The sequence below is a fragment of the Idiotropiscis lumnitzeri genome, chromosome 7 (genome assembly GCF_059441095.1).
Source record: "Idiotropiscis lumnitzeri isolate Australia: NSW breed Sydney's pygmy pipehorse chromosome 7, RoL_Ilum_1.0, whole genome shotgun sequence".
Lineage (NCBI taxonomy): Eukaryota > Metazoa > Chordata > Actinopteri > Syngnathiformes > Syngnathidae > Idiotropiscis > Idiotropiscis lumnitzeri.
Window position 1 is genome coordinate 11,048,781 of NC_142397.1, and position 9,215 is coordinate 11,057,995.

At 39.0% G+C, this 9,215-nt stretch overlaps 2 protein-coding genes across 2 annotated transcripts; both read left to right on the top strand.

Annotated features, from left to right (window-relative positions):
* The first annotated feature begins 982 nt into the window (after nucleotides 1-982).
* On the top strand, nucleotides 983-2,442 carry foxg1c (forkhead box G1c). Its single transcript, XM_088301488.1, has one exon. It carries the CDS (start codon nucleotides 1,147-1,149, stop codon nucleotides 2,107-2,109), a length of 963 nt encoding a protein of 320 aa, XP_088157614.1. The 5' UTR covers nucleotides 983-1,146; the 3' UTR covers nucleotides 2,110-2,442.
* A 2,117-nt stretch (nucleotides 2,443-4,559) lies between these two features.
* snrpd2 (small nuclear ribonucleoprotein D2 polypeptide) lies at nucleotides 4,560-6,173 on the top strand. Its single transcript, XM_088300649.1, has 3 exons — nucleotides 4,560-4,670; nucleotides 5,525-5,704; nucleotides 5,794-6,173. Coding segments are annotated over exons 1-3 (357 nt in total). The 5' UTR covers nucleotides 4,560-4,668; the 3' UTR covers nucleotides 5,969-6,173.
* Nucleotides 6,174-9,215: the final 3,042 nt, after the last annotated feature.

Below are 9,215 nucleotides of genomic sequence, written 5' to 3' on the forward strand. Positions count from 1 at the left end.
TTTTACTAATTTGAATATGTTGTTTTAAACAATAAAATATCCATATCAGTTGAAAATTGGGGTGGGGTAGTCGTATATAAAGGTAAATCGGGTGCAAAACTCCAAAAATACAAAACAGCGAATGGATACGTGTGACAAATGTATCAGGCAATTTTGTGGAGGTTGGGGCAGTTTTGAGGCTTGGGGACCCCTAGCATATAAAAGCCTGCATGGACACCCTAATCCTGCTCCTGGTATAAAACTGTGCTGCATCCATCCATAATGAGAGGCTAACAGTAGAGGTTTCATAATTAAAAAACTTTATTTAATGCTCATTACCTGGCTATTCACTTTCACTTATCGTAATTTCCAGACTACAAAACACACCTAATTAAAAGCCACAATCAGTATATTTAGCCATAAAAACTAGGGCTGCAGAATATATAGAAAAAAATCTATTATTTTGAGAATGGCCAAAGCAATATGTATATCGCAAAGAAATGCAATAATTTTCTTAGGGAATTGTATGGAACAGATGCTTTTATCTGAATTCGACCAGTCACAGGCAAACTTAAATGCCTATCGTCACCCAATAGTTTGGGGGAATTACAATTTATTAGCTATAAGAACACATTGGGCTTGATTATTCTGCCGCAAAAAATACTTTCATTAAATGTCATTTCTTTAGATACATGTGATATCACTATAGTCAAGTTCCATATCGCATGTTTTTCCAATATCATGCAGCCCAAATATAAACGTATTTGTACATACATTGGCCGCTTCCGACGAATTTCAGCGGGTTATTATATAACGTTATTAATGGTATGATCTATATTTTAATGAATGTTAGAAGCCGCTTTCGATATGATGCAGTGCAGTATGAACCTCTCAATCCTGTATTTTTCCTAATGATTGCTTGTGCGGGTAATTAAAATTTTGAAATGATGTATTTTTTTGTGTGTGTTGGGGGGAATTGGTCAAGTTTGATCCGATTTGCGTGGGGCGTGAGTTGAACAGTTGGCAACAAGTGAGCGGTCACTGCGCTCATGCGCATTTGCTGCCGCACGCTGCTTTCTTCAAAAAGAGGTTCCCATGGGCTCCTGAGACACTTTGGATCAAGACTCTGTCCTTACCACAAGCGCTTTTTGTTTTCTCATCCCAAACATGGAGACATCCCAGACTTCGCACGGTTTCTGCCACAAGTCTTCGTTCAGTATCAGTAGCCTGTTGTGGAAGAACCAGGAGACATCCAGTCATCAGGACCGGAGCCCACTGGTTGATTCCAGATCAGTGAGGAATGATAAAGACCAGATAGGTGGCCTGAAAGCAGACAAACCTCCTTTTAGTTACAACGCTCTCATCATGATGGCCATCCGACAAAGTCCGGAACGACGTCTCACCCTGAGCGGCATCTACGAGTTCATCACGCACAACTTTCCCTTTTACAGACACAACAAACGTGGATGGCAAAACTCAATACGGCACAACTTGAGTTTAAACAAGTGTTTCGTCAAAGTACCGCGACATTACGACGATCCAGGTAAAGGCAGCTACTGGATGCTGGACTCGTGCTGCGAGGACGTCTTCATCGGGACCACCTCGGGGAAACTCCGGCGCAGAACCTCACTTGGTTCCAGAACTCATGCCTCCTTTGCTTTCAAGGGAGCTGCGGTTCGCTTGATGCCCACCAGCTCATTTTACTGGCCGGTGCCGCACTTTATGCCGCTCCCAACACCCGTGCGCACCCACCACTTGGAAGCAGAGCTTCACCCAAGCGCACACCCTCGCTTGTCCACGTCGCTTGTGCACACATCACGGCCCATCTGTGGGAGCCCAGGCAGTTCCGGTCGGAGCTTTGTGCAAGCGCATCGGGATATGTCTTATTTTGGACTCAGTTGCGCGCAAAACACTTGGCGAGGAGAATTTGGCATCGACGCCTTATCTACTTCCATCCCGACGTGCACCTGTTCTCTGCAGGACCAGTGTGCTCTCGGCATGATCTCAGGACAAGCCAACTTCTTCGTTTCCAACAAAATACCGTGTTGTGACTCAAAATCAACCAACAAGACGTCCCATGGACAATTTCTACCAATGAGCAGTCACCCGACCGGACCTGGGGAGAACTGATGACTTCGTCTAACATGCAGGCTGGAAACGGCCGAGTGGGCAAGATTAGTTGATACATTTGCTAAATCCTCAGTAGAACTGTTATTTTGAAACCAAAAGCCCTAAAACATGTCAAGTATAAGAACAAATATTTGTTCAGTTATAGTTTTTAGAGATTTGTTGTGCCCCTCGAATACATAACCTATTATGTGTTTTTTTGTTAAAATAGCTACAATTGTATATAAAAGTATATAAAAATGTTTGATTAATATAAAAATAAAAGGTAACAATGGGATTCATAGTTACAAATGTATTTTAAGACTAATTACATAAAAATTAAAACATATGGCAACGTTGAGCCTTATAGTGAGCTGCAATATATATATATATATATATATATATATATATATATATGCGCTGAGCACAAATAAGGGCTTGCTGCCTCTGTTTTGGTGAGCGCAATTTGAAAACATTAAAGAGCATATAACGATGAAATGATAAATATGAGGTCGATAGTGAATTGTACTTTGTTCTGCATTTAAAAATATATATATACTTAACACAACCTGTTGAACACGGTTGTATTTTGTTTTAGTTAAATAATAATGTTGACATCAATATGTGGTTCATGGGAATGTTCCTATAAAATTTTAGAATTCAATTTGAATGTTTCATACAAGTTTCGAAAGCTTAAGTAACATAAGATGAGGAATTTAAATGGGTAGTTGGTTTGCACATAAGCATGTATTTTTCATTTAGCCTGTAAAATAAGGATGAAGTAATGTTTTCTTTTTTTTTTTATTGCGGGTTTGCATATTCATTAATGTTTACTATTACTACAGACAGACTGACTGACTGACTTAACTGACTGACAGACTGACAGATAGATAGATTTATTAGCATGATGTCCGAAACTGGATGAAACCTTCATGAGACACTTCTTATATAATAATGAATAGTCTGAATAAAGTTAATTTTAAATAGAGCACTGCACATTGTTTTTCACAATGGTTTTTTTTTTTTTTTTACAGTTTTTTATTCTTGTTATGGGCTATTTCAATAAGGTAAGTTAAATAGTGGCAGAATCATAACACATTGAGATGAATGTATTCGAGGAAAGCGCACTGAGCTACTTTTTGAGGGCTGCTGAGAATCCCCAGTTGATCAAAATCAAACTCCCACGCTCAGCAGCACATGGGCAGTTGTACTTGTTATTCACGCAGAGTGATCTCAACTGGTTGAGCTGCCACCTTTGATGGTAAGGTGAATGGGGTGCACATACTCAGGCGTCTGGCTGTCTCTTACCAGAAAGCCAATCTCTTCATGTCTTATTACATGCTTTGTAGGTAATGTAGTCAACATCACCAATCTCTCTGTCTCATCAGTTACTCACACACAGTTTCCCCCTCTGAGCTTGATGCGTCTTTGAAGAAAAACAAAGCCCAATCTGTTTGGGGCTTTCGTAACACTATGACTACTCTTTATGCATTAGTTATCTGAAAGAGTAGCTGTAATGGCACATTGGCTTGGGTTTAAGCTATCTTATGCATAATTGCTTGCGTTTCTGCCTCACAGTCGAAAAGGTCACGGGTTGGAGCTCAGCCTCAGACCCTCTTGTGTGAGGTTTGTGTGTTGCCAGTTGTACACAAGACCCCTGGTTTACCAGCATATGAAGTTTCAAGTTTTTGAACATGATGAACAAGTTTGCACAGCATCGTAAGGATGTGCCATCCTGTGAGACAAGAAGACACACATTTGGCAGGATTTGGTGTTTGTCTGAGCAAGGTTAGTAGTCCAATATATTTTTGAAATGTGGCGAAGTGAAACAACTCTGAGGTTGTGTAAATTTCAAGCACGGGAATGGCACTGAAACAATATCATATTTATTATTTGACTGTGTGACCACAAAACAGTTTTGGTCTGATTTAATACTTCATTTCTTAAACTATCTGAAACCCCCTGTGTTCTCAATCTGAAGGATGTTGTTTGCTAATATAGTAACCCAAGTGATAACAATTTTGCACATTTAATTAATTTAATCATTCTTTGTTATTTTTTTTCATTCACAAAGAGAATTTTTCAAAATGCCCTCCGAGATTTTTGCCTTTGCTGTTGGAGTTTAAATCTGTATTTAACCCCAATCAAATTAATTAATAATAATAATTAATTAATAAGAAAATCAATAATATATTGACATTCTAATGCCTTTTCCCTTTAAAGGAGTAGTTAGTTACAAATATCATAGAAACAGTTTTCCTGCTTAACTGGGCTTTGATTTTTAGATTTATTGCCTTTTTTTGCTGGGACTATTTTATTTAATAGTAATATCACAATGTATCCACTAATCAGATTTCCAGATATCATATAATTTTTTGTTTTTGATTATTGATTTTTTTAACTGAATACGTGATATTGTTCTACTGTTTGTTCATTGACTCCATAAAGTTTTTTCTAAAAAAAAAATTTTAAGCGCGCAAGACCCGGAAGTAGTTCTGTCCCACGCGAGCACCAATCGTTACGCTTACGGAGGAAGACGGAACGTGAGCATTGCAATTTGGCCGATTTCATTCATTGGCAATCATGTGAGTATTTTGGTCTAAAAAACAAAGAGTCGACGGGCATATGCTACACTTAAGGAGTCTATATTCTAACAGCGATAACATAGTTTGTAATTGTAGCAATGGTGGTAAACGTTAGCAATGCTAGCGGTATTAGCCAAGGCCACCGAGCTGAAGCTAACCTACCCCCTTTGTATACCTTTCTGGTCGATTACCAGTTATAACGCTCGAGCTACGCCTGCTTTGTTTATAAAAACGCTTAACTCTCACAACCTGGTAGTTTCAAGGTTCTAAGTTTCAAGACGCCTTTCTCGCTCACATGCAAGTATTCAATGCTAATGCTACTGATAGTACTAGCGTTATTTCTGCAAACATTTCGACTTTAGGGTGCATGCATTTCTGACAGTTTTGCGTGTTTTAGGAATTGCCAATCGCTCGATTTAGGATTATATGTTGTGTGTATTACTTATAAGAAGGACTTGTCAGATGTATTTGATTATTTTTATGCTTAACGTGTTGGAGGCTGGTATCAGTAGCATTCATTAGAACCCAATACCTTGAAACAAGCTCTGTATTGGCTCAATATCGATACCTGGTCTTGGTACTCGTCCAGCTATAGTATTTAACTCCGTGTGTGATTCTTTTATAGTACTTGTACCACACTTTGAGAATCACTGTCTTAAAATAATAGCGTAACGAAAAACAAATATTGCGCTTAGAATCGTATTGTTGTGTGTGATTAACTATAATATTAATAATAATAATATGACTGTTGTCAATGGAATGTACAGTGTTTAGCATTATGCTCCAATTCAACTCCGATAGTGTTATTTTATGTTGTGTATTTATAAAGTCTTTTATTGATTTATTTATTGTAGGAGTTTGCTAACCAAGCCCAAGTCAGAAATGACCCCCGAAGAGCTCCAGAAACGTGAAGAGGAGGAATTCAACACAGGCCCCCTGTCTGTGCTCACACAGTCGGTGAAGAACAACACACAAGTCCTCATTAACTGCCGCAACAACAAAAAGTTGCTTGGGAGAGTCAAAGCTTTTGACAGGTACTCAGCAAATTGTGGCATGTCTTTTTGTGGGGTAGAATTAATTTTAGATGTCAGATTTAAGCCTTGTGTTTTGATTTATGTTTCAGGCATTGCAACATGGTCTTGGAGAATGTGAAGGAGATGTGGACTGAAGTTCCCAAGAGTGGCAAAGGCAAGAAAAAGTCTAAACCGGTTAATAAGGATCGCTACATATCTAAAATGTTTCTCAGAGGGGACTCTGTTATTGTTGTGCTGAGAAATCCTCTCATCACAGGAAAATGAACTTAATTTCCCATGGATTGTCCCCAGGGTCTGTCTCTGTCCCTTTTTTTTTCAATGGAAACATATTTGTTGTTGTTTTTTTTTTTTTAATTTGCTTTTTGTTCCCTACTTGTAAGACACGGTCTCCGAAGAAAATTCGGCTTTGATATGTCTACATAAGCCTTCTGTATTTTGCATTTTAATAATAAAAACCAATGTCATCATAGCTCCAATTGTGCAAAGTTTTTTTTTCTTTCAAAAATTTCAGGCATAGATTCAAATTGATTTTCTTTTTAGGACTCCTACTTCGATGTCTACATAGTACATATGTGTGTCAAAGAGAGTATTCACCCTCCTCCCACAGTCACAAATTCCCTCTCCCTGGACGGAATCTTATGTGTCGGGCTTGATTTCAGTGGGTAACGCGCCAAACGTGACAAACTGCCGTTTAAAGACTTGTTGCATTATTAATGAAACCAGATGTGCTGACTGTCACTTCACACACTTCCTTCGTTGCCTCTTCTGGCCACTTTGTTAATCGTCTAAACCGTTTAACAGCACAGCTTACGTTACTATTGTCAAACAACCTGGACCTGAACTCTCTTTCTGTACTACTACATCAACGTAATAAATGTTAGTAAATGTACTACTAATAATAATTAAGTCAAGAAACATTGTAACCATATTTTGTGATGTTTGGATGAACATCATTTGTGGTCAATTCCTGCCTGAACTATATTTATATATGCCGTACACTGCCCTCCGTAATTATTGATACCCCTGGTTAAGGATTTTTTAGCTTTTTTATGTTTTTTGGAATATCATTAATTCAAGTGCATTTTTAAAGGGAAAAAAATCCCACATTGAGAATTAATTGTCTTACATGAAATCACATGTTCCACAAATACTTGCACCTCTGATATTACTTTGTACAACTCCCTTTTGCTAACAAAACTTCAACTAATCTCCATTAATATCTCTTATCTTAGCCCATTCCTATTTGCACAGTCTCTAAACCATCCATTGACCTGGGTCCTTTCCTCTGCACTTTCCTCTTAAACTCATTCCACATTTTAATGGGGTTGCTGTCTGGGAACTCAGCTGACCATGAGAAGATCTTGAATCTGTGTCTGGTGAACAATTGTTACAATGCATACAATTTTTTAGCATGCGATTTACCACAACCTAAATTCATGTACCGCATGTGTCCACACAGCTGAGACACTTACGAGAAAGTTAACTTGTTTATTGCATTTGCTAGCCCGTAAGCTACAGAACGTTCTAACTAAGGAGCTAACGGATAAGGGCCTCGCTTGAGGTTGTGTCTGCGCTTGTCCACGTAGAGTAACGGAGGCACTTCAGTAGAAGTTAACTTGTTTAGGAATGCATCCTGTGGAACACAATGTGAGCCGTTTCGTGCATGTGGCGTATTTGATTGACAGGTGAAGGTCGAGCGGGCAGTGTTTTTAATGCATTCAGTGGACACACACACACCATCTGATAGATGAGGTTTTAAGATTTTGAAGCCTCGTTTCATGTACTCTGTGATTATTTTTTTTTTATTCAAATTATTTAAAAGGCTCGTTAACATACTCTTCTCTGCAGTATACATTTTAAATTATATTTTATTTTGCAATATAATATTTTCATTGCCCAGTTTAGTAATTGATTCTCCTGTTTGGCATTTCTCAAGGTCTCTTCTGTTGTGTCCCCCCCCCCCCCCCCTCACCTCAGATTTTGGGTGATGAGCTTCCCTGAGCAGGAAGGGAGATGTTTTATTTAGTAGGTAAGCGATAAGAAGGAGGGGGAAGTGTGATTATGATAGCAATCGGTCAGGCATCAATGCCCGAGCAATGTGAGATCCCACCAGGGCATTTACAGTCACAGCAACCCGAGCCAACGCAGCAATTTGTTTCCATGCAGAACCGCGGCCCAAGTGTAGGTGCCGCCAGGAGGAAGAGGAGAGGATGTGTAAACATATAAACACTCACTTTTCTGTGTGGGTAAAAGCCATAATCAGCAAACACAAAAATGCATTTAGGCCTATTTACAAACAGTAGCGAATGGACTACTGTACAATTTTCAGGAACTATTTTAAGTCATGTTTTCTCACCTCTTTAAGTAATGTTTTATAAAAGGTTGCAGAATCAAAGTGCACAACCTAAATAGTATTTGAAAAAAAAGGGGGGGTGGGCTTGAGGCCCGGAACCAAACCGAGATGGCAGCGGGAGGACGAGGGACTGACCGGCAAAAAAGGGTCAAGTTGTCAGCCCTGCGTATTTGGCTCATTACATTGTGATTATAAATACATCAGTGTTCAAATGTCCTCATTTTCAGTTTTTGTCTTAAGTTAAATGAGGACTCCAAACAGTCCATATGAGAATGTGAGTGTGTATGGTTGCTTGTCTATATTGTATATGCCCGCCAATTGACTTGACGACCAGGTCAAGGTACACCCCACTTCTCAGCCAAAGTCTTTTGGGAAATATGAAATCTGACCAGTGAACCGAATGAGGACAATCTATATAAAATGTATGGTTTAGTTTCTCCGTCGGGGGAGCTACATAGCTGAAGTACGCAGGTCACATGGTGGCAATGCATAGTCATATTATTGTGTGATACCGACATCTCGTGGACACTTGCGGTAGTACATAGAATGGATATCGTATGTTAGGGACACGAGACTTGCCCATGTAGTGTGAATAGCTCAGATGTTTTTGCTCTAGTGATAAAAACAATTATCAAATCATGTTAAATTTACATTTATAAATAAAACGTCAATGTCTCATGGTCCAATTTTACCTAATTGGATGCTTTCTGAGGCCAGAGGTATCTGTCTACAAAACATTCACCTTTATAGACAGTACATTACAAGTATGGGATTGTTATTTTGAAAGCACGGTGTTATTTGGGTGAGTATGCCTGCCTCACAGTTCCAAGGTTTAGGTGTTTGTGAGGATGCATGTTATCTTCATTCTTGCATGGGCTTTCTCCATTTACTTCCTCCCATGTAACTAATGCATGTTGGCTTAACTGAAGACTCTAAATTGTCCATAAATGTAAATGTGAGCGTGAATAGTTGTTGATACTGTATGTGCCCTACAATTGACTGGCCGCTAATCCGGGGGTATTCAGTCCAGTCACCCAGAGTCACCTGGATAGGCTTCAACTCACTTGCGACACTACTGAGGACAAATGCGCAAGACAGATCAATAAATTAACAAATGAACTCTTAAATGATGGCTTTATTTAAAATCTGATAGCAAAT